Consider the following 23,825-nt stretch of genomic DNA (forward strand, 5'->3'; position numbering starts at 1 on the left):
AAAGTTTAATTCATATCCATGCATAACTCCAGGACAATCGGCGCTCTCATTATGGTGATACTTGCAGCACAGGCGAGCTGCTCTGGTGCTCCCAGCTTGCCTTTGAGAACACCCGGCTCACGATGGGGAAGGATGACAGGCCAGGACCTGGCCAGAGCTCCCCTGTCCTGGCTCCATCCCATCATTTTTCCCCCACAGACCTTTTGAAGACAGAAGCGAGGCCATGCCACAGTTCACCTAAAGATTTTCTTGGGATTAAGTTTCTTATCGTAGGTGCTCACCTGCACTCTTTATCTTTTCAATCACCAGATGAGGAGGAACATGCACTACCTTCAATTTTCCACTTGGATTTAGCAAAATTGAATGGGAAAGTAGGAGGCTGGTAGGAGCCCTAGACCTAAATAGGAACAAAGTTAAGCTACAGTTGATTAAAAGATGTTCCCCCTAGCAGTTACGGTATCTAAAGTCCATAACGTCCACCCAGAAATAAACAGTCTAGATTATAATTACTTCACATAATTTATGTAGCAGAAAGCTTGTGGTTACAAGTTAGAACGAAATGTTCCTCAAAATCAGTGAAAAATGACCCTGAAGACCAGAACTGACCCCTGCAAGGAAAAAAATTCTCCACTAAGAATAGCCTTAATTCCCGTATGCTTTAGGTATTTAAGAAAAATCCATCCTGTTTTTCAAGCTGGGCAGCTCTTCAGTTTATTTTCTGCTTTATACAGTAATCCTACTGGAAACATCTCTGTGCATACATTCAGTAACTATTTCAACACAAAAGGAAGCCCTACCCAATACCATGGATAGCTTTAACAAATATTGAAAGGATTGCTCTACAAATACTGCGGCCCTGCGTGGCGCTGGGATCGAGAACAGCAGCTGGAAGGTGGCTGCATTGTACCTATGCATAAAGCACCCCTCTTCTTCCACAGCACCTGGCCTCGCTATGTGGTACTCGCCTTGGCAAGGGTCACAACATAGCTGATAGCAGCAAAAAGCAGCCTTATAGCAAGACATCCACAAAAGAAAGTCACAAGGAACTTGGATGTTCACATTGCTGGTAATTGCTCCACTAAGGAATGAGGCAATCTGCTGAAGTCAGTGAAAATTGACTTTATTTGTGAATGACAGCCAACAGAAATTAGAAAAAAAAAGCCTTGGTTTGCCCCAAGCAGCTTCATCTCACATGGATTGACTTTTGGGAAGTTGTGAACAGGCTCAGATGCTGGCAGGTCTTCACGTGAGTGGGGAGGACCAGGCACTTTACACAGCCCCATTTGCACTTTGGGTAGCAAGATGCTGGTGGAGGAAAAAAAGTAATAAATGTATTTTAAACTCCTGAATAAGCCTAGAAAGTTAGAGAAACTTGCAGATTGAAAGCACATTCATCTTGGCTGTATCAATTAGCATTTCCTGTGTGGTACCAAGGTCTCCTTTCCAGAGACCACCGAATGCTCTAGAGCAGCTGTATCACTCACACAGGCATTAATAATTCCTTTAATAAGTAATTTTTAAGCTACCTACCATGCTTAACCATTCAGGACCTCAGTGCTCATCTGCTGCTCTACTGAGGCCTTTTGTTAAGGCACGACGTGATTGACTGGAAGCTCTCTAGGGCGAACCAATTTCCACAGAATATGGCTTTAACAAATTCTACGTAGCCAACTGGAAAATTAAGAGCTGTCTTTTGCTCTGGGATTTATTAAGGTTGAAGTGGTCTTTGTAAGTGTCTTCTCAACATGCTGTTGCTATCTAATCAATTGAGGATAAATTAAGGGTTTGATCAGATTTTCTTTCGCAGGAACTGACCTGATGATTAGAGATGATGCCCTGTGCATTGCTTTACCCAGAGCAAGGAAAGCCCAGCTGTGGCTTGCTCTGAGAGGCCACTTTTAAGTGCCCAAGACAGCCTGACCTGACCCTTCAGAAATCACTAGCTACTACAGCTGGCTAACAGTAACCGTACAACATATTTGCATTTCATTTGGCTTGACTGGAGAACCAATAGCCGGTGTTTAAAGAGCTTTAAGCTGTGGCAGCTTGAAGTGCAGAGGGGCAAACTGGATCTCACACACAGGCAGCTCCACTCAGGTCCCTACAATTACAACCACGCTACCCTAGCAAGAGACACTTTCTGATTTTTCTTCACAAAAATAATAATAAGTTTCCAAACAGCCAAGGGTAGTTAACAGCAGTAAAACTCAGATCCACCTTGATGCAGTCAGATTCCCTTGTCAGCTAACCAGCTGTTTTTCAAACCAGGCAAGGATGCTGGAACCCCACAGCAGCCTCCCCTCCAGACTCTTGCAAGGCCTGTAGAAAAACCCAGAGGGAGTGAAAAAACATCACTACAGAAGCATCACCTGTAAACTAACCCATCCATTTCTTACTATGCAGGGCAGTCAGACACCAACATTAACATGGCTGCTTTGATTAGCCATTAAGCCAACAGAATTGTTGGACAATACCAAATTTAACCTGATAACCTTCACCCTCTCAGCTGCAGAGATGCCTCTCAGAGATACGGGGGCTGTAAGTTACAAAGATCCTGAAACCAGTATGCCTCCATTTCAGGGAAAGTACCATGGACAGGAGGAGACAGAAATTATTCTTTCCTGTGAATTATATTTGATGAGAGTCCAGCAGATAGCCCCCAGGAAGACAACAACCTTTGTGTATTTGTTGATAGGAGAACAAGCCGATGATGTGACGGGCCATCAGAGAGGCTAATGAGTTTCTGTAATTGTTACAGAAGATCTGCCCAGGAGAAGCTGGAGATTAGTGTCACTGCTCAGACAGCAGTAGGGAACCTGAAAATCAGGACAGGGCCAGGCATCCTGAATTCAAGACAGAACAGGTACAAAAATGCATGGCTGTTTAGCTAATCTCTCAACAGGAGACTAAAAATATCTCACTTGGGTTTGCAAATGAAAGACCGGGGTACAACTGCTGTCTATAACTAGGTCAGGGAGAGTAACATCAGACCCTGCCTGGTTTTGCATTGAGTCGCAAGATCCGAAATGTTCCCTGTCTCCACTGGCAACATAAGACAGAATCTTTAGGCACAAGGGGAATTTTGCATATGATTTCTGGAGCAAACTCTTCGGTCAGTTAAGTGTTTAAGCCTTAGAGGAAGCAAGCTGGAAGAGCTTTCCTATGGGAGGAGAGGGACAGATCTTGAGAGTCAGTAATGCACAGGCTCAGCCAGTAGCTGCCTGCTCCGCACCTGATTTGCTCCTGCTTCAATGACATCGACATCTCACCATCCCACTGATGCCCACCTTTCCCCATGAGGTGGTCTGAGCATATCCCAGCAGCAGCCCCTGAGCAGGGCTGGGGTTCCTTCCCAAGCCAAGATGCTCACAAGCCTTCAGCTCCTTTGCTTTATCCCTGACCCCAGACAGCAATTTCTGTGGGTACCAAGAGCCCCAGTAACATCCGCAAAGCTGTTCATATTTGTCAGAATATCTCCATGAAACAGTCACAAGTTTCTCAGAAAAGGAAGGAGGGAAGTAAATCTAACAGTGAAAAATTAAAAATTTAGGGGCATGATCAAACTAAATGAACCTTATGTTAAATTATAAGACTGCAGGAATGCCAGCACTATTTTATCATTCATACTTAGTCTGATAAAACCCTCAGGCCTTTAATTTATCTCCACTCCAGTACAACCCTGAATCACAAGAAGGTTTTGTTACAGAGCAGAGGTCAGGCTCTCTGCAGAGCGGCACAGGCTGTAAATATGGCTGACTGGTCTCAGCCACCTCCCCTGGGGGACTGACACCGGGATGCTCTTTGCTAATGATAAATCAGAAGCACAGCACCTGAGAGCTCATTTGCTTTCATGCTTTGAGCAACTTCACTGTTTGAGTGGGCACAAAACCATCCAGCCACCCTCAAACAGCTTCATCACCATCATCCAGCAGCTCCATCACCACAGGTCGCCCTGATGGATCCCAACAGCAGTAACAGCTTTGCTATTTTACAGGGCCTCTGCTTTCCTTCTCGGTTGCTCTGAATACAGCAAAGCCCGGCTATTTACACCCCTCACCAGACCTCACATCCAGGCCTCTGGGGAAGCAGGAGGTGGCACCACAACGCTGAGGAGAGGAGAGCATGCAACACAAGGCAGGAAGAGGAAATTCAGGGTGCTTCAGCTGCTGTAATCCCAAAGGCTAAAACCTCAGAAGGCCCTGGGACAGATACCTTGAATTTCCCATGCCCTGGCTCAGCTCCACACACCTGAGCAGGTAGCACTGGGTACACAGAAGGTGCAGGAACCCCCAGGCGTGCCTGGCTGGAGCAGAGCAACTTTGCCATGATGCAAATCTCTCCAGACTGTGTAAATCCAAGTCACAAAGCTCACATTTGCTGTGGCAGTAGCAATCACAGAATAAAGGCAAATCAAACTGAAACAGTCACAATTAATCCTACCTGCATTTAGAGGAGCTCCCATAGACCACAGGCAACTGCACAAGCACTGCAGGGTGTTCAGGTGAGGGAAGCCAGCATCCTCGGGATCTACCCAGCTTCCTCAGCCCGAGTGCCCAGAAAAGGGCTGGGCTGTGTAACAAGCACTTGCCAGGCTTCCTGTTCTCTCTGCTTGTTTTTGTTTTGTTTGTTTCTCCTAGTCCTCACTAGCATTAGCCAGACTACAAACAAGGGGAACATTCCCATGTCACAATCTTGAGCACGCGTTTTCTGTCTGGAGAAGAAACGGGGCGTCTGATGTTACTGTTGTATTCCCAGTCCTCTCCAACTCACCGCAGGACCACGGCAAGCAATCAATAGCACAAAGACAAATGTTTTGGTCCTCTCCCCTGCTCAAATGCAAAAGTTGATTCCTGAGAAGCTCACAGACTTCCAAGCAGCACAGCTGACCCATGCAGACAGGACAGCTCATGCTAGAGCTGGCATGACCAAGACCTTCTGTACTTTACTCCCCAAGCCTGTAGGGACATGATGGATGCTCTGCGCATCTTCTGGAGCAGAGATTTATTGAACAGTGTCTGAGCTCAGTGCTGCAGCTGATCCCTGTGAGCCCCATGTCCCTACTCTTTTGAAGCCCTGTCTTGAGTTATGATTGCCCCAAGGTGGGAATCAACACCTTGGAGATCCATGTGGCTCTACCTGCCTGACACACGGGTTTCACACCAAGTTTCTCAGTGAATCTTTTCTACTCCTTATCAGCCTCCCAGCAGGACTCACAAGACCTCTCACTTGGAGGACTAATCCTTGCCAGCCTCCCTGCTCAGCCCATGTGTCACCATAACCCCCAAATGGGGCAGGGTATCACTTCCACAATGCATCTTAAGAAAACTTCAGCTACAAAAAGTCAACAAAAAAAGTGAACAGCTGACTACGTTGTGGCAAAACTGACATGTTGTGTGGTTTTGAGGAATTATTTAATTTTCCTTATTGATACAAGCTATGCATTCGTAAGCAGCTCGGTGCCTCACCAGCCTCCTGCCAGACTGAATCATTTTAGCTGCGAGATGAGAAACAGCAAAAGTTCAAGGTTGCCACAACAGCAATCAGGCTTAAGGTCTGGAAATACTATAGACAAGTAAGCAAAATATCTCTCAGCCTCAGGACATTCAAGATTCAATTTCATTTAACGAAGCTGGCCGCAATTCACCGTGGCACAACAGCATCGCAGGCAGAAGCGCACAGCAACATTTTGCTGGAGCCACACAGCAAGGAGGGCTCCGTGGTGGCCCCAGCCCCAAAGAGCACGGGGCCACCCTTGGGATGGAGGGACCCAGCTGGCAATGAAGGGAAGGCACGGAGCAGGTCAGCAGCACTGCATCAAAAGCAGACCACACAACCCTTGTTTTTGAGGTAGGTTTTCCCCAACTTGCACCAGAAGCAGCTGTGTTGTAGTTAGGGTTTTCAGCTTTGGGGGGACCACAGGCAGTAGAAAGCCAGTGTTTTCCTTAATGGTAAGTCAAGATGAACTTCGCCTGGAGCACCTTCGGAAATAACTGGTCCTGAGGCATATGCAGCCATGGGACATTTAGCTCTAAGTCAGGACACCCGTCTCTGGGGTCATACAGCAAGTACTTATATTTCCTTCCACCACACTGCCCCCAGATCAGTGCTTTCTTCGCAGCAAAAGGGCCCTTTAGACAGTTCTAGCCCCAGCAGCTTTAGTCTACCCCAGGATGAAAGGAACCACCAGAGCATCTCCCCCAGGCAGGGGCGATGTGACTGCAGCATCCTGCCGCCTCCCCAGGGACATCTCAGACAGCAACCCGTAGAACCGCACAGAGTAGGCACATATGGTCAGAGACTGCTCTCAAAACAGGGCAATTTTAATTATTTTTGTTCCTGTGCCAGATTATGGCAGTTTACCTTTGGATTAAAGGCTATCAGCTTCCATCCCCCTACTGTTATCCTTTTCTATCCAAAACTTGTTCCCATTGCACCTGCTTTAATATTTTAAGCTGCCCTGGAACGAGACTTTTCAAAAGAAAAGTTCGTAGCCAAACAAATATGCCCATGACATAAGATGAGTGATTGCACAGCTGAAGCACTGATGTCTTCAGGATTAATCTTACCTAAATATTTCATTTCTTCATTTTGAATTATGAACCTCTTTTTACATAAATACTGGTAGAGTTTATAGATCATTCCTGAAAGCAAAGTTTGATTAAAAAACTAGGAAAACACTTGGGGAGGAAAACTTCGGTCTCATCTAAAAGATGGCATCTGCTATCTTCTGAAGAACCCAAGGCAGGATAACAAATCGGTCACTTATTTTTGATGGCATTTTTATTTAAACTAAGCAGGATACCATAAGCCTTGTGCTACTTTTGCCATTGCTGGATTATTGTAATGAAAGATTTAATTAAGAATAAAGCCTCTGACCTAACTGTGCCTGAGTCCCAGCGTCTGGGGGCTCACTAATCCCTAGTCCCAGTGCTCTGTTGTCTGAGTAGGACCTCAGCATCCCAGACACCTTCGTTCTGTAAACCCTGGGCTTGCTGCAGCCAGCAGACAGCCTGTCCATGCCCCTATTTCTCACAGCTGTCTCCCACCAGCTCTGAAGACCACCTTGTCAGACCCCTCAGTGACATGAAGATAACACCAATCCTTGTGTCTTGCCCTAATAATTAATGTCTGACATGGAAGAGCCTGGCCCAGACACTGCTGCACATCTGGCAAACCCCATTCCTGTGAGCACCCGGCTTTGGGGTAAGGGGCGCACAACCCCACAGCTGGGCACCACCTCAGGGGCTGCTGGAGGGCCAAAGGGAAAGGAAATAGGTTTTGTACAGGAGCAGTTCTGCAGGGGCTTTCTGCTTGTTGAGCACATCCCACAAGGTCTTTTCCTCCCATTGGTTGCAGCATGGACAGGCCAGAGCCCCAAAAGGAATATGGAAAGTGCCCTAAGAGATCTTACAGATGAAAAAAGGAGACAGATATCAAGGACAAACTCAGCCCGGTGTCATCGGGCACCCGAGCAGATGATGTAAGCCATCCAAGTTATGAATTTCATTTAAAGCTCCGTGTGGTTATTATATCTGCACAATCTGGGTAGCAATTCTCATCTCACAGCTCTTTCTTAACTAGGAGATAAGTCCTATTAATTACCAGCAGGCCCGGGGATATCTCCTTTCCCTACTACCCTAGTTTTTCAGGCACTTGGATAAATACTGAGCTTCCTCTTGCAGGGAAGGGATTGTATCTGCAAAGTGTTAATAGTCTAAAGCTGCTTCCAAAATAGCTTGCACCAGTTGATAAGTTTATCCTACATCTCGACGCTTTAAAAACTGCAGCTCCAAACATCTTCCCTGACCAATTCATCAAGATTTATATCAAATTTGGGATCTCTATCCCAGCTCGACTCACCCAATTTTTCAGCATTCAGTAATCAAACCCCAAGAGGCCCATGACTCCTGCGTACTAAATTTTCTGCTTTCAGGGTCTTCCCGTGTTAGGAAAGAGGTAACAGTATCAGGCAACAAGCAGGAGGAGAATATTTCACAAATACAAAAGAAATAATTAGAACTCAGCAATTTATTTGGGAACACGCATGTGCTTTTGTTGGTAGGAGAATGTCACTCCCTGCTTTTTAATCTCAGGATCCACTGATGTGTTGTGACTTTTGTGCTTCTTGGTGCCACGCATTCACATCCATTTTGCTCCCTCAAGTGGGGCAGGCTTTCCAATGGATTGTCACCGTTTAGTAATTACAAATATAAATGTCACCGCTGTCAAATAATATAATGCACCTCACGCATCAGGACACAAGCTGTTTAAAATCAAACTATTATAGTAAAGCTGCTGCTGCTGCGTGAATACGCATTGATTAAATTTCTAGACATTAATCATTTTTAATAAAAACTGAATTTTGTCAAGGCAGCAATGAACTTTCCAGAAGACATTGGAATGAAATGATGTCTCCAGAAGGCACTGTTCCTCCAGGCACTGCTTGAGCGCTGGGGAACTGTTTGAGTACATAATGTATAGCTGCAGAAAGCGTTTTATAAAAATTACCTCGACACAGCAGTTCAACCAATTCTGCCAGGAGAAATGCAAAAGGCCCGAAAGCTGCAGCTCTCAGTAGGTGGCCAACACTCACCTGAGCTCCAGGACGTGTGTGTATTGTGGCTGCTTTCTGACGCTCACAGGATCTGGCTCCCCCATGCTGCCAATGCCACCCCAGGATGAGGTCTCCCAGCCTGCTCAACAGTGCCAAGATGTTTTTTCCACCCCATCACCCTCAAACCCTAACAGATTTCAGACTGTAGAAGACAGATTATCTAAGCAGTGCTATGACGGATACGCCGCTGAGGATGTCCACTTAAAGAGAAAAGGGTAAATTTGTTTCCCATGTGCCTTTCTATCAGCATCAGATCCACCTGCTGCCCACTGCCATCTTTGTCACATCTGGGAAACGTGGCCACTGAAAGGCTTGTGGCACGCAGTAATTAAGTGGAAACATGCTTTGATTGAAAGATTTGGGTTACCTTTCTAGAGGAGGGATATCCTGGGGAAAAAAAGCTGTGACTATTCACCCTATACATTAGAGAAGTTACTCAGCACCAGGATCAAATCGCAGGCACTGTGTGGAGCAGCCACTTGGCACGATGATAGATTGCTGTATCAGTCTTACCTGTGAGCCTTATTTACAGAAGCACCACAAAAATATTTGAGCTGGCAGCCACTCCATTCTGAGAGCAAATATAGCAAAAAATGTTTTCTAACCTATGGAATTTGCAACTTTAAAAAAAGTGTACAAAACAGGTTTCTCCTCACTAGCCCTTCAGCTCCTGCCTGCCTGGTTTAATAAGGCAAAAAGTCTTAAAAGCATGAAGTATTTGCTAAAATACAGGCAAGGATGTTGATGTCATTGCTCAATCTACTGCTGGGAGTGCAGCTCTGAAACTGGGAGCAGGTGAAAAGAGGGAAATCATGTTTGGAGCCAGATGTCACCCAAACTCAGCTTGCTACACATTCAGCCAAGACAGGAGCTGTGATCAGGATTTACACCTCCTTGCAGGGGAGCTGGATGAGAGCACCATGGCACCAGCCTGCACTCAAAGCACTGGTTTCCCAGGTGGGACCAAGCCTGACCCAGCCTGAGCTGAGCCAAGATGCTGGTGCCAGGCATGGCAGAACATGATCACAGCAGTTACCTTCTTCCCAGGGCTACACCAGCCACAGAGCCCAAGTTTCTTATCATTTTCCCCCGCTTCAAACCCCCAGGGAGCTCAGAGCCCCCACCCAGGGGTGAATGAGGCACAGGAATACCCTCCTGGTCCAACCCTGGTCCTCAGCCCCGTGCTGCTCCCTCCTTCACCCTGGTACAGCTGCATGTGCAGCTGCACAGAAAAGCAGACTGAGGAACTGAGCTGGGCTAAAAATAGTGGCAACTCTTCCTAAATAGATCTTAAATTTAGCTGAACACAACGCAGCAAAACCATGCTTGAATGACGCTGGTCTGCAAGGGAGCAAAGCACTGCAAGATGCCTCCTTGGCCAGGAAGGCTCCACTCCTCAGCAGAGATGCACTGGGGGAGCACAGGGTTTCTCCATGCTGATCTTGAGCACATCAGCATCACTCAGTGAAGAGCCCGTGGTCCCCAGCGACACCCTGGCCCTCCCCTCGGCCACCCCTGTACCAGGACAGCCAGCCTCACCAGGCACTCCATCTGACCTGCCCTCGGATCCACCAGGAGGTCTTGGAGTGGCTTTATTGCCTAGTCTTAACCAACAGTGCAAGATGTAAGATGGTTGCTACTTTTTTTTTTTTAAGCTTTCCTGATCAGTTAAAACACATTCTCATACGTTTCAGTGTCATCTCTCTGCAGCCAGCAAAAGAAAAGGAGCAGGCATTGTTTGGGGCACAACAACCAAAGACCATTGCCCTTCCCTTTCTGCTCACCCTAAGGAGCAGGGCAGCTTAACCAGCTCAGCCTCCTCTTTCCCTAGGGCAAACACATATCAGAAGAGAAATTGTGCCAGGACACAAAGTACATTGCCACCTACTAGTGGAGCCAGAATTGCATTTCACATCTTTAAGTGCCTCCTGGGTGTTTATTGCAAACCCAAGTCAACAGTGGGCTTCTCTGACATCAGCTGGAGCAGCTCTACTGAAAGCTGCCTGAACTGCAAGAGTTTGCAGCCAAATGAGCTCCCTGAAGGAGCAGGTTGCTACAGCATACTTCAGTAGCTTTGTTTTCTTACCTGATTTGCCAAAATACAAGCCCTTTCCTGCTCCTCAGCATCCCACAGTGAGAGACTGAACCCCAAAGCAAAGCTGCTGTTCCAAGAAAAAGCAGAGCATGTACCCCACTGACCTTAATCCATACCCTAAGCAACTCCTCTTCCCCCAGTCATCCTCTCCTCTGCAGAAGCTCTTCACCCTGCAGCCCAACAGACTTACCCAGCATCATTTTGGGTTGGGAAAGAGCCTTTTATAAATTCATGGCCCTAAATGATTTTCAGGTGGTCTGGATTCAATGCACCCCAAAAAGCTCCTCATCAGCACCTGGAAGGTCCTACCCCAGACTCCTACAGGGGTTCCACAAGCAGACCTTGATCTCTGTGCTTTGCAGGTTTGGTCAGCCTGACAGCTCAGGTGCTTTCACAAAATGTAGCTCTTATCCCAGCTCCTCTGAGCTGCATGAAAAGGAGAACAGACCTTGCTGCAGATAGGATGGGTTGGTAATAACTGACCTGTACAACAACATACTGTAATTCCCAAGGAGTTAAAGATCTTTAATTCAGACTCCCAGAGGTGGCAAACAGCGAGGTGTTCAACTAAAGATGCTGGGTCTCGTGCTAGCCAGCTCTCTATGCAGGCAATTGATCGTGGGAAATAAGATGAACTTCGGGTCCCTTTCCACTGAAAAATTTTCTCTAACAAAAACATGAATTTTTGACAAAGCAAGGTGGGTGGTTTTGCAAAACATCTGTTTTTTACATATATTTTTCTTCTTAAATAGAAGAAAAAAGGCTCAATTTTATTTTTCTCTCTCTCTTGTGGAAAAGCTGTCACTGAGCTCTGGGGGAGTTTTAAGTCTGTTTTCAACCACATTGCTTTTTCTCCCTGCAAAATGCTATTCCCTGGCTGGATTTCACCTCCTGCATGTGCTTCCCAGGTAGGAAACGTGACATTCAAGGCAAATCGTTTGTGTTCCTTCATGGCAGAGAGAAGAGAGGCCAGCCTAGAGGAAGAGATGACAGAGTCCAAATGGAAAGGCTTTTGGTGGCTTTTTTCTTTTTTTTTTCTGGACAAAGAAACAAACATCTCTATGTGATTAAAAAAAAAAAAAAAGACATTCAGGGCAGAGTCAGCAGCAAAGCACACTTTTTCCATTAAAAAAATAAGACGTGTACAGATGTAATAAGAGCAGCCATGTCCTTCTGCAATTCAGCAGCAATGTGTCACTGAGTTGTATCTGCTTATGCTGCTGAAGAGAAAACTTTGCTGCTCCTAGGGTTAAATCTGTTTGCATTAATATCAGAAGAGAGAATAGGTTCTTAGTAATATCCAGCATTATATACATGTCCATACACACTACTGGGGCGCAATGAGGTGTCCCCGGCTCTTATCCGTACTTTATAAATGAATCCATCCTCCGTCTCCATTATCTCTGCACAGGATCAGGAGCACGCCTTGGGGCAAGTTTTGTGTGGTCAGGAGAAACACGCACCCTGCAACACTGCTGGGAAGGCTATGGGAGGTAAAATAGTAGTAGTGCCCAAGGGACGGACAAACAGTGCTTTAGTCATATTGCAGCCATGGAGCTGAGCTCTATAACACCATCATTCTGATATGAAGCTAAAAATCTTTAAAAACCCTTTCATACACCTCAATTATTTTAACCACTTAGCCATCACGTTCCAGGATTGATTTGAACACATACCAATTATTTAAGTCAATTGCCTATTAAAATTCATTTTCAACAAAAGGTCAAAAAAGCAAATTGAAACCAGATGCAGTACATTATGCCTATCGGTATTGTGATCTGCACAAAAGTTCATTATTACGTTTCTGCTGAGGTAATTCCTCTTGTCAAATTTTGGTCTGTTATGCCAGTGTCACTATTACAGACTCTATTAATTAAGAGGGGTTTTTTTTTATTATTAACAGAAAGTTTAGAATCCTGCAATCTCACATAATTGGGGATTGCCTACCTACAGCACAGGTTTTGCAGCTGGATGTGCACGTTATTTCATTACAGAAGATCTGAGGAGCTTTAAGGCTCCCTGTTGAGAGTCTGTGGAGCCACAAAGCGTTTAGGCAGCTCTCTCATTTAGCATCCAGAGCGGGTACACCCTACCCAGACCCCTGGCCCCATCCCAGGAGCCCTGTGGGATGCTTCCCTGCAGCCCCAGCAAGCTGCCGTGCTGCTTTCCGAGCTTTTGGCATGCCCTGTGGTGCCAACTGATTTTCTCTTTAAAATAAAGACCGGGAGAGCAGTTATTCCCCAGACAGTCATGCTGATGTTCAGGCTGCTCTTTATGGAGCAAATGCTATTCCACGGGGTCAGGGCAGCAGCATCTGGCCCTAAGAGAAGAGCACCTTAGTGGGTTCATCGATTCAGAGCAGCATCAAGGGCTGGGTGTCTCCAGTGCCTCAGTTCTCAGTCCCATAGCCCAGTGTTGGTTCACGCAGCTGATGTACAGAATGTTCATGGCTCTCCACAACGAAATACCCATTCACAACATGGTCGTTAGCAAAAGTTCATTTCTGGGACATCTGTGGGTGTCCAGGTGTAACCACAAGTGGCTGGAGATGGTGGTGAAGAGGGCAAAGAGCTACCCAGGGCTGCTCTGCCACAGCTCCCAAGCGTGTCCCCAGAACTACCCGCTGCCCTGTGCACCTTTATTTTATGTGCAAGGACATGAGCAGCTGGTTCAGGGGCTGAGCAGTAAAGGGGGAATTGGCATGCAAGGGAAAACACAGTGCTTTCTCCTGGAGCATCAGAAGCATTTTCTTTCCTTTGAGATTGATGTTGTGACTTTCCCAAGAGGAAAATTAATTTTCTTCCTAACTAAAGTCATTTGAAAGGAGCCCTCGGTTCCAGTAGAAAAATGTTGGCATTTCCCATGAGAAAACTAGAAACAAACCAAAACGGAAAATTTCATTCTAAAATGCCAGCTTGAAATAGGACATTTGCATTTCTATCCTCTGATAACAGGCACAGTTTTTCCAATTAAGTACTTTTTAAAGGGGATGTGTTTTGGTGGAAGGAGGGGGTGTTTGATATTTCTGATTTGGAAATCTGACCTCCAACCCTCAGGTTAAGTCTGAGAGAAATGTCGCTTAAATTACAGGAAAAAAATATATTTTTTTTTCAATTAATGTTTGGACAGGGGGAGCAGTGGGCCTCCAGCTGACTTCTCTTCCCAGCCAGCCATGGCTTGGAAGGCCTCCAACAGTGGGACTTGCATAATGTGAAGGCAATGCAATTTCTTATTCTGTGGGCCCTTGATAACCCCCATGAAACTAGCCTGGGCGGAATACATTTTATTTTACAGAAGAGTTGGCATCCTACGTGGAGGATCAGTGGAGGGGACCGAGTCGCTCTCCCAGTGCCCACCGTGGCTGTGGCTGAGCTGTGGAGCCACCTGCTCTGAAGGCTGGTCAGGGCCGCGTTTGCAGCAGGTTTTGGGAACAGAGCAGACCGGCGAGCAGATGATGAGGACCTTCCATCCCCACACAAGCCCCGGGCCGCCTCGGGAGGAGGGCAGGCTCGGCCCCTGCTCTCCACGTCTCACACAGCCCCGTGCAAGCAAAGGGATGGCCCAGGAGCAAGGCCCTGCTCAGGGCCTGCTCAGGGCCCTGCTACCCCACTGCGCTCACTGGAGGCCGCAGCCATCCCCTCTCCACCTCTCTTGCTTCCTATTTTAAAAGAGATAAACAAGGGCAGGATTTGCAGGCAGCTGTGGCCTTTTTGAGTGCAATTCACCACAGGGAGGCATCTCAGGGCGGCTCAGAAATGACTAGCATCGAGGACTCACAACAATTTGGCTGAGATCATCCCAGTGCCAACACAAGGCAGTCCCTGGGTAGGGTACACAGCTGATGCGAAACTGATGCTACACTTGATCTTAGCTGAAAGGCCATTAAAAAGAAATCAGAAGAGACTGGCTAAAAGCAATTTATGGGGTTACAAAATGATGTATTACATGCACCATGGCTCCAGGTTTGCGGTAATTTAGGCTGGTATTGATTGAGGAGAGACTGGGGCATATTCCACCACCTTTTTAATTTCAGTCTGATTTGGCCGTTGCTTGCAGGTCAGCAGGCAATTTGATGAGACAAAAACAAACCAAGCATTAGAGCAGCCTAAATCACCCACTTTTAGAAGTACCTTGTAAATAACTTTAAGGCTGAAGAAGGAGAACAGAGTGAAAGAACTGGCTATTAAGGAAAACAAGACTGAAGTTCCAGACCAAGAAAAAATGGTTTCATGGCACCATTAAGAAGGAATATCACTCACACATACCATCATTGCCTGCCTGTATTTTCCCAGACAAATATGCTGTCTTTTTCCTTGTGTTATGGTGCTAATTCTGATTCAATGTGAACTGATTAGGTATCAAAATAATGCCAAAGTATACACAGGGCTGCTTACAGAGGCCTCTAATCATATCATTGCAGCAACGGGATGGATGACTTGGTGTTGTTCCAGCCTATTCACATCATACAATACTGCAGGACTGCCTCTACACCCTGAGAAAAGGGACAGGCTGCAAATCCGAGACTAAATCTCCCACGAGAGTAAATCTGGGGTGATTTTCTCCTGCAGGTAGTGATTACAATATTAAGTGTACTGGTGCCTGGAGGACGAAGGTGAATAGAGAAAACCCATTGTGAGATCAAACACATGGCTTATACCAACCATTGGGTGCTGGGTAAAAATGAATATTCCAAGTTCACTGCGACTATCAAAAGCTTGAACTCTGATGTTCCCAGGGAAAGACAGACGCAGGCATTTCTGATTGTACTAATTAGCACTTTCCTGTAAGAAGGCTTCTCTGATCTCTAATTGCATGTTCATTTCAGTCTTTTAATATCACACTTGTGAGGCTCTTTTCTATTCTCCGAAGGTAAGGGGAGGCACAACCCCATGTTGCCACACTCACTGGCAGAGCAGGAGGTGTGATGTCCTCATCTCCTGGAGCTTGGGGCCGTGCTTGGCTCTCCTCCTCACATCCTTCACACCCGCACCACATGGGTGTTCAGGGAGGGAGCTGGGGACACATCCTGCGCTGCTCAGAGAAGGAAAACCCTGTGTTTAATCCAGAGTGAGCAACTGCTGAAAAGCCAGATCCTTTTTCTGGCTCTCAGGGTGTTTGACCAAACACAGACGTTTTTGGCTCATAATAAGATCAAGCTGAGGATGTGGAAGTGGAGGGAGGGTGAACATCTTCTGCGGACAATAATATCCTGGTCCCAAAAATACCCATATGTTGGGAAGCCCAGCCTGGCCAGGCTCTGATGGACTCACAGCCAGCACAGGAACTGCAGGGCTTAGCTGCCAGTGAACCCAGTTCCTCCCTTCTAATAATTAGTTGAACAATCAAGTGAAACCACCTGAGCACCTTGGTCCTCTACTTCCACTCCAGAAGACCTCAAAAGTTATTGGCAGTTTTAATTAAAACTAGCTTTGAAATACACAGCAACCTATAATGGGCATGGCTCCTTCCAGATAATACTGTAATAACCCTCACTCATATTAAATATAGCGGCAATATTGTTCACCAGAGGTGAGGACATTAGCACAAATAATCAGCCTCACTGTGATGGGGAGAGCACTGAAGCCAAGAGGGAGTCTGAAAGGATTGCGTAAAAGGCATTTGCTCCCCAAAAGAAAAAGTCCTGCAGCTCCCTGCCCTCCTTAGCATCCTGCCCAGAAGGTCCCTGAGTGCCCAGGAGCTTTAGCTCAAAGGTTCCCCCTTACTTTCTTGGCAACATGCTGCCAGTAGGAGGCAACTTCCAGGTCCCTGCATCTTTTCCTCTGGCCCACCCTATTTATGTGAGCTGTTTGTCACCAACACACACCTCTGGCAGGAAGGCTGCAGGCACAGCAATCACAGAGGTGGTCACAATTTCAGTCCACTGCAATTTTATTGCACAATGGAAATTTTTGTTGTTTCCTCATCATTAGTGAATGACAGTCAAATCTTCATTGTATTTTCTAGTAAAATATCTTATAATCAAATGAAAAATCCTAAAAGTAGGCTTTCTGGGGACAGCAAAGAAACCTTGGTCCATTTGAAGGAGCTGTAGTTGAATATTATAACATAAAGACATCCAAGATCATGGCTCATTTTGAAAACCATGCCTCTATTCTTTCCCAAAACACTGAGCATGTGCACGGAGCTAAGTGAAACAAGATTTTGCTCAGAAGACCATTTCAGTCAAAAATGTTGGTTTTATTTTTTTAAATGAATGAAAAAAAAATATGGCAATATTTCTCCTTTGAGCCAAACAAAAAAAAAATACAACCTACTTTCTTTGAGGTCTTATTCTTCCTTCACGCTGCACCTCTAACTAGATAATAAAGGCAAGTGAAAAATACTGGGTTTGTACTCAAAATTTGAAAACATCTTCACAGGATTTTTTCAAGCTTCTTGGCAAAACGCTTCGCTTTCCGATAGATTATACTTACCTTACTTATATAACTATAAGCTCCTGCTAACTTGAAATCCCTCCCATATGAAATGCACTTCAGTGCCTGTTCTGTTCAGGAACAGTTCATCCCTGGGAAAATATTATTGCTGGAATGCTACGTGAGTCCACAGCTTCAAGCTGGATGGTGCATTTAAATTCTCTAAAGAGGCTTTTAGGAATTCATAACAGTGCTCAATCTACCTTTGGGGGAAGAAATATGTCTTTTTTTTTTGAGCTGCAGCAGCTGAAAGCATTAATTGGCTGATCTTTTCACCAACAATTCATTATATTTGATTGTGTGCCTTTTGTGCAGCTGTTCTGTTACCCCAGTGCCTTGTTAATACTTCCTAACTGCAGGATGTCATCTTTGAAAAAGGGAGAGGGGCTCCAGCAGTTGCCCTGTTCCCAAAGAATGAAAGTAAATTCAAAGTTGGATGGGAAAACAGTTGTCACCACGATGATAATGAAACTGTATTAATGCTTTTCCTTGGGAAGCTCTGAAATGAGGCAACAAGATGCGTGTGTTTCAGCAAAATAATTATGTTATAATGAGACTACCCTAATGTATTCAGTAAGAGAAACTGTTAAGATGGTCTTAAATGAAAGTGCACGTGCAAAACAGGTAGCCTAAATGATAGAGTTAGGCTCCATATTTTCTTCCCAGATCTGGAAGGTTAGGATCGGTGTAGTCAGAGAGGGATGCAAGTGTAAAATCCAGATCTGGATTTCAGGCTTTCCCTCAAGAGGTGGAGAATTTACAGAGGAAGGCTTTTGATTCCGATTAATTTTATAAAGGAAACATGCAAGTCTATCTCTTCACTCTGGTTCCCACAAGAAAATAACCTCAGCCCTTCTGATCCCAGAGGAATGATGATTTACAACACCGGTAACGTGCACTGAAGAAAAATACAACTTGTTCCTGAAAACTGCTGATTAAAGTGATCACAGCAAAGCAAAATAACTCTGGGCTTCCTCCTTTTATCACTTATACCTGCTTTACCTCTTGTTACTCCACTCAGCAGCACTGGCTCTCATTTAATCTGCAGGAAGGATGCTTGTCCACAAACCTGATCAACACAATCCAGCCTTCACAAACGTGTTCCAGTGCAATGTACCTTCTAGCGAGGCTTTGAGCAGAAATATTTTTAGGAATATGAACTGCTAAAATATAAAATTCCACAGAAATAACACAGGAAGAGGGGAAAAAAGAGAGAGAGAGATGGCAAAAACATAGCATCCACTGCCTCCTCACAGCAAAGTAGTGCTGTGTAGGTTAAGGGCTGCCGAAGTGGCAGGAAGGTACAACATGGCAGGTGTTTAGCCTTGTCACATCAAACATCACGGCTGCAGGACCTGCCAGGAGACTGCCACAGAACTGACCACGTAATTCCCATCTGGGCAACTACAAGACCTTTTCCTGGTCTGCCCCCCATGCTGTTGCCTCTCTGCACTGTCCCAGGAATTGCGTGAAAGTCTCTTCTCTTTTTTTCTTCCTCTGGACCAAGAGTATGTTGTAACCTTCGTGGGGACTGAGGCTCAGAACACAAAGTGTACAGAGAAGGCTTCAGGAGCCCAGACCATTTCCCTGCTAGAAACTGAGAATCACAGGAAATTTGGGCTGGAAACAACTCACAAGATCTTCTTATATTAGTGAATTTCCCTGATCTATGCTATGTCATCCCTGGCAGATACTTGAGAAAACTTCCACTGATGAAAGCTGCACGGCTCCCCAGCAGAACTACACCAATGCTGCACCTGTAACCACTACAAATTTCTCCTCATACCCAAATTGAGCCTCCTTTACTGCAGTTCAGACCCACCACTATGCTCCACCATGGACAATGAGAAGCATTTAGCATCCCCACTCCAGCTTTGCACACATACGGGGCTTGTAAGTCCCAAAACATGAGGCACACCTATTGCTGGTGGGCCCTTCAGCTGCCAGACGAAGATCCAGCAAGGTCCAAGGACTGGAGGCTGGAACGTAACCTACTCAGATCAAAAACTGGGTGCAGTTTTGAACAACACAGGTAGATCAACAACTGGGACAATTTACCACAGGCTGTGATGGAGCCTGTGACATGCTGTTTAAAATTAGGGTGCCGGATGTTTTTAAACGATCACTGTTTCAAACCAGAATTAATTCAGAAGCATCCTCTACGCTGTGTTTACTCTGCATTATGAAGCTATATTATACTCTTATTTGATTGTTTGGTCAGGATTGCAGCTTGGCAGGTTCCTCCTCCTTGCCTAATTAGCGTTTCTTCCTCATAGCTCAGCGCGGGACTTGTTTTTCTCCCCCCACAGAGCCCCATTTCCTGTGCACACCCCCTCACATCACACACTTACTCCCCTCTCCCCTGACCCTTGAACGACAATGACCCAGCCCCGTGTATGAAGAAGAATTGCCCTTTGCTCAGCTGGGCTGGCACCAAGCTCCTAACCCCAAAGCCGTTCGGTTTGAGGAGCTGAGGGCAGGAGAAGCACTTCACACATGGCAGCCCAGGCCGGTTTGCCACGCAGATGTGGTACATTCCCTCCTGCAGCACCAGCAGCGACGTGAGTCACTCGCCTTCACTCCTCTCAGAGCAAGGCCTCTCCTGGGGCTGAGGCAGCAGTCGCTGTGCAGAGGTGTGCCACGTGAAGGCCGGGCTCTCGTGATGACAAATCCTCTGCTGCCGCTCTGCTGCTCTGTTGGCCTACATAGAGGGAAGCTGTTAACAGCAAGGCCTTGTCTGTCTTCGCTGATGTGAAGTGCCTGTAAATCCACGGGGTTACGGCCAGAACCCAGCATCACCCTAGTAATCATGCAAATCTCCTCCTCCTAACACCCTCAGCGAGGCTCAGCCAACTTCCTCCTGTATTTTGGCTTCAAGAACACAGCTGATTTCTCATCCTAGCCACTGGCCATGCTCTTGGAAAAGCATGTATAAAAGACAGCTGAGCCAGGCTCCCCGTGGCCCATGAGAGTGCACATGAAATTCTGTACCAGGTCCTAGACAGAGCAGCACCAGAAACACGAGACAGTCACCAGCTGGGACAGAAACACGGACAACCCGGAAGGGGTTGAAACCCAAAATTAATTTGGGCAGAAACCCAAAATTAAACCAAACTGAGATGCCTGACACAAAGCATTAGAGATTATTAGCATAATCCCCGTAGCTTGGCTCAGCAGCACATCCCCAGCTATAGCCTGGACTCAAAGAAAAGAAACTGTGGCCTGGTACAGGGAACTGGCATTACAGGTGACACTAGTTTGGGCAGTGAGGGCTGTCTGAGCAATTAGGAATGGGATGCAGTACCTGGTTCCCCTGTGTCTAGGCCCAGCATCGTAGGGCTGCCCCTACAACCTCTTATGCCCCGGCTTCCAGAGTAAACAGAAAACCAGCACTTGCTGGGGCTGCCCTGCTCCAGCCACCACCGCACATCCCTCGGTGCCTTGCAGTGACATTACCTGCCCCAGATAGCACACACGGATCGCTGCAGATTCCTCCTTAGGATGGCTTCAGGTTGTATGTGGTGAGGCACTGGGGGATAAAAGGGTTGTTCAATCAAGGCTGGCAACACGGGTGCAAGGAACGCAGCTCCCGGAGCACACAGTACTCCTGTTGTGAGGACCACACTCCTTACAGCCCCACAGACATGGCTCACCCAAACAGCCCGAACCTTTGCTGGCTCTCAGGAGCGGCAGAATGTTATCAGATCGGCCTCTGATTTCCTCTGCTTCCACAGCACAAGCAAGCATGCGAAGAAATAAGATGACATTTGGCTTCTTGCAGAGAACAGCAGATAATTTAGAGAGATTAAAGTACAGCCTCTTCTCCCACAGAAACCATCTCCGCATGGCTGGGCAGCAACCTGGCTCAGCTGGAACGATGCTGCTCGAGCGCCTCTCTGTGGATTTGGGCTCCTCTTCCTCCTGCACACAATCTTTCTCAATCCAACCGGTATGTTTTTCCTTTTTGAATACAGAGCCCACTTGCTCCTGTTATACCCAGGAAGCAACTCAGAGTTCACCGAACTTGTCACTGAGCGAGGACTTGGCCCAGCCAAAACTCTAGCAGTTTCATCTTTTGATTTTCACCTTTGTATCTCTATCATAAAGGCCTTTCTATAATTTCCAGCATCAAAACAGTTTAAATTGGCTCAGATCTACAGCTGTCTAAGGCTCACAGAGTGACCAGGAATGAAAAAAAAAAAAAAGCTGGCAAGCGCATCATCTTTGGAATAAGCAATCAGGAGCCTCTGATCCTCTCCAGAACATGCTGGGGAGCTCAGCACACGGCTCCATGACCAACACGCATGTCAACACGCTGATCATACCGATTTTTTTGTATCCTTTCAAGAAGCAGGAAACAAATGGTCCCCTGCTGAAGTCATGAGGAAAAACAAAGGCTCTTCATCAGCCTCCCGCAGCTGCTTGTTGTTTTCCTTTCTCTGTGGAGCCTGCCAGCTCCTGGTTATCTTGGCCAAGCACATGATTAAGGTTTTAGAGTAAATTCAAACTGCAAACAAACAAGCACATCTTTAGATGAATACACACAAACTGGCGGGTGCACGGTACACCTAACTGTTTAGCAGATCATGTCCTGCCTCTTCTATGGATGCTAGGCAAGCCCCGTTCCACTTCTGGGCAGGCAGCAGACGCGGTATGGTTAGAGGGCACAGATCCCCAAACCCTTTACATTTGCACAAATAGTAAGAATTGGATTTAGTGCTGCTCAAGCAGACACACAGTAGTTGTGTTGGCTCTCCGCAGAACGGGAAGCAATGCAGAACTAGGATTTCCTGCCCAGAGTAATCCCCTGTGCCCAGATATGGCAGAAGGTCCATTGTTTCTTAAACTACCATAGAAACCAAATAATTTAGCTGTTACTGCCACCACAGCAAGAACAGAGGAAAAGATCAAGGATTGTTCCTTGATCACTTTATTGCTAAACCAGGTGGCTCAGTTTAAATAGGCATTGAAGGTAGTTTGAGCTAACCAGCTTGACTTTGCACTGAAGCAGATGGCAAGTGCTCACACAACCCAGTATCAATATCCATAACAATCAGATGAGCTGTGGAGCTGTAGTCTGCGGCAGACGGAAAATGACAGCACAAAGCACTTTACTGTGGCCCTCAAAACCCTTCACAAAGGTAGCACACTGGAAGGTTTAAATACAAATAGCTTGCACTTCTCCAGAGCAAAACCAGCCATCTGAAACTTGTGAAACAAATGGAGTGCTTCTCCTGTTTCCTATCTCCAAAACAGACTGGTTGCTGTTATTTCCAGAAGAGCTGAGACCTCTCATCTAAACCCAATTCAAAATAAGACAATTTGCTATTAAAAACTGAAGTGGGACTTTGGCATGGGAGTGCCTACATTGCTCAATCTGTGCTGAATCTCTGGCTCTGTGTATTGATGCTTTGCTGAACCTTTGGGGGAATCACTAGATGGAGACCTGGAAAAAATACAGCCCACCCTTGCACACAGGAATGGTTGCTGGCAGCTTTGTAAGATTCTTTGTGGATTAGACATTAACCCTGGAAGCACGATTGGTTGTAAAAAGACCAAGGCTTTCTCATGATTTTATATAAACCTTTACTTACATGCACTAACACAACCCCTCCTGAGGTGGCAGCTGTAACAGCACAGCTTCTACACAGTGCCAGGAGCCAGGCAGAGATATTTAGTTGATGCTCAAGAAAGCATGTTTTCAGTGACCTCTCTTAAATCCCCCCACGTTCCAGAAGACCCTTGACTGCCCCGAGCAAAGACACCCAGTACAAAAATGCAGTTAGCCCCTGACTGAGCAATCAAACTCTGAAACTAACATCTAGATACTGCCACAGGACTGAAAACACTGATGTGAAAGACTGATCAGGGAGCCTGCACAGGTTTTTGCTTATAGAGGGCAAACTACTATCTTAATGCAGCACTTCTGGATCAAGAAACAAATGCACAGATGCTTGCATTGCCCCTAGAACTTCCTTGTCCTGTGCTGCTGAAGGGATGCTTCGGCTTTCTATGGCCTTTGACCTGTGTGCTTGGCCATGCTCCTGGCCTGTCTTTGGCTCAGCGCAGCCCTGACTTCTCTGAACTCCCCAGCTTCTGTCCTGCTCCTCAGTGACATCAATATTTGGCTCTAACACCAATCCTATCTTTAACTTAACCCAGTGATCTTGTGTGAACATTTCCAGCCTGCAAATCCTAAGTAGTCTTATCTCAAATCTTCCTTCTTTGAAGTCAAAAGAAAGAACTTGACTGAGGAGCAGCCTAGGTCAGGCCTGAAACACTCTGCAGGGTCACTGGGGCTTAGCCCTGCAACCCTGTATGCTTGGGATGCCCACCTTCATGGCTGATTTGCTGCCTAGTTTGAAAAGACCAGATCCCTTGCTGAGCACAAGGATGCTGCTGCCTGCCCATCTGGGTTAGAACAGAAGACGACACATACTGGTGAGCCTCAGAAACAGAAGGACAGAAAATCAGAGTCTGGTAAAAAGCCAGTCTTGTGAAGTGTGAGAGACATTTATTGGAGGAAAGGCTTTGTTAAGGAGGGACATTGTAACATACCATATTGCTCTGATGTTCCAGGTCTCTGAGAAGACTCAGAGATCCAGCACAAACCCTTAGCTGAAGCACGAAGTTTTTTCACCTACCACCTTGGTAAGAGTTCTTTCCTACTTGAAGACTCTTC

At 46.3% G+C, this 23,825-nt stretch overlaps 1 protein-coding gene and 1 long non-coding RNA gene across 2 annotated transcripts in view; both read right to left on the bottom strand.

Annotated features, from left to right (window-relative positions):
- Positions 1-596: 596 nt before the first annotated feature.
- Positions 597-23,825, bottom strand: part of WDR93 (WD repeat domain 93) — a 33,890-nt gene continuing 10,661 nt past the window's right edge. The window contains exons 15-16 of the mRNA XM_080551540.1: positions 2,218-2,319; positions 597-1,305 (exon numbers count right to left, since the gene is read on the bottom strand). Of these exons, the coding sequence (XP_080407666.1) occupies positions 2,241-2,319 (79 nt within the window). The 3' untranslated portion in view covers positions 597-1,305; positions 2,218-2,240. The remainder of the gene's footprint in view (positions 1,306-2,217; positions 2,320-23,825) is intronic.
- On the bottom strand, positions 14,902-22,536 carry LOC308176172. Its single transcript, XR_013938121.1, has 2 exons — positions 20,812-22,536; positions 14,902-20,672 (listed from the first exon to the last, which is right to left on the bottom strand). It is a non-coding gene; the product is annotated as an uncharacterized lncRNA (long non-coding RNA).

Source organism: Anser brachyrhynchus (genome assembly GCF_964034855.1).
Source record: "Anser brachyrhynchus genome assembly, chromosome: 11".
In the NCBI taxonomy this organism is placed as follows: Eukaryota; Metazoa; Chordata; class Aves; order Anseriformes; family Anatidae; genus Anser; species Anser brachyrhynchus.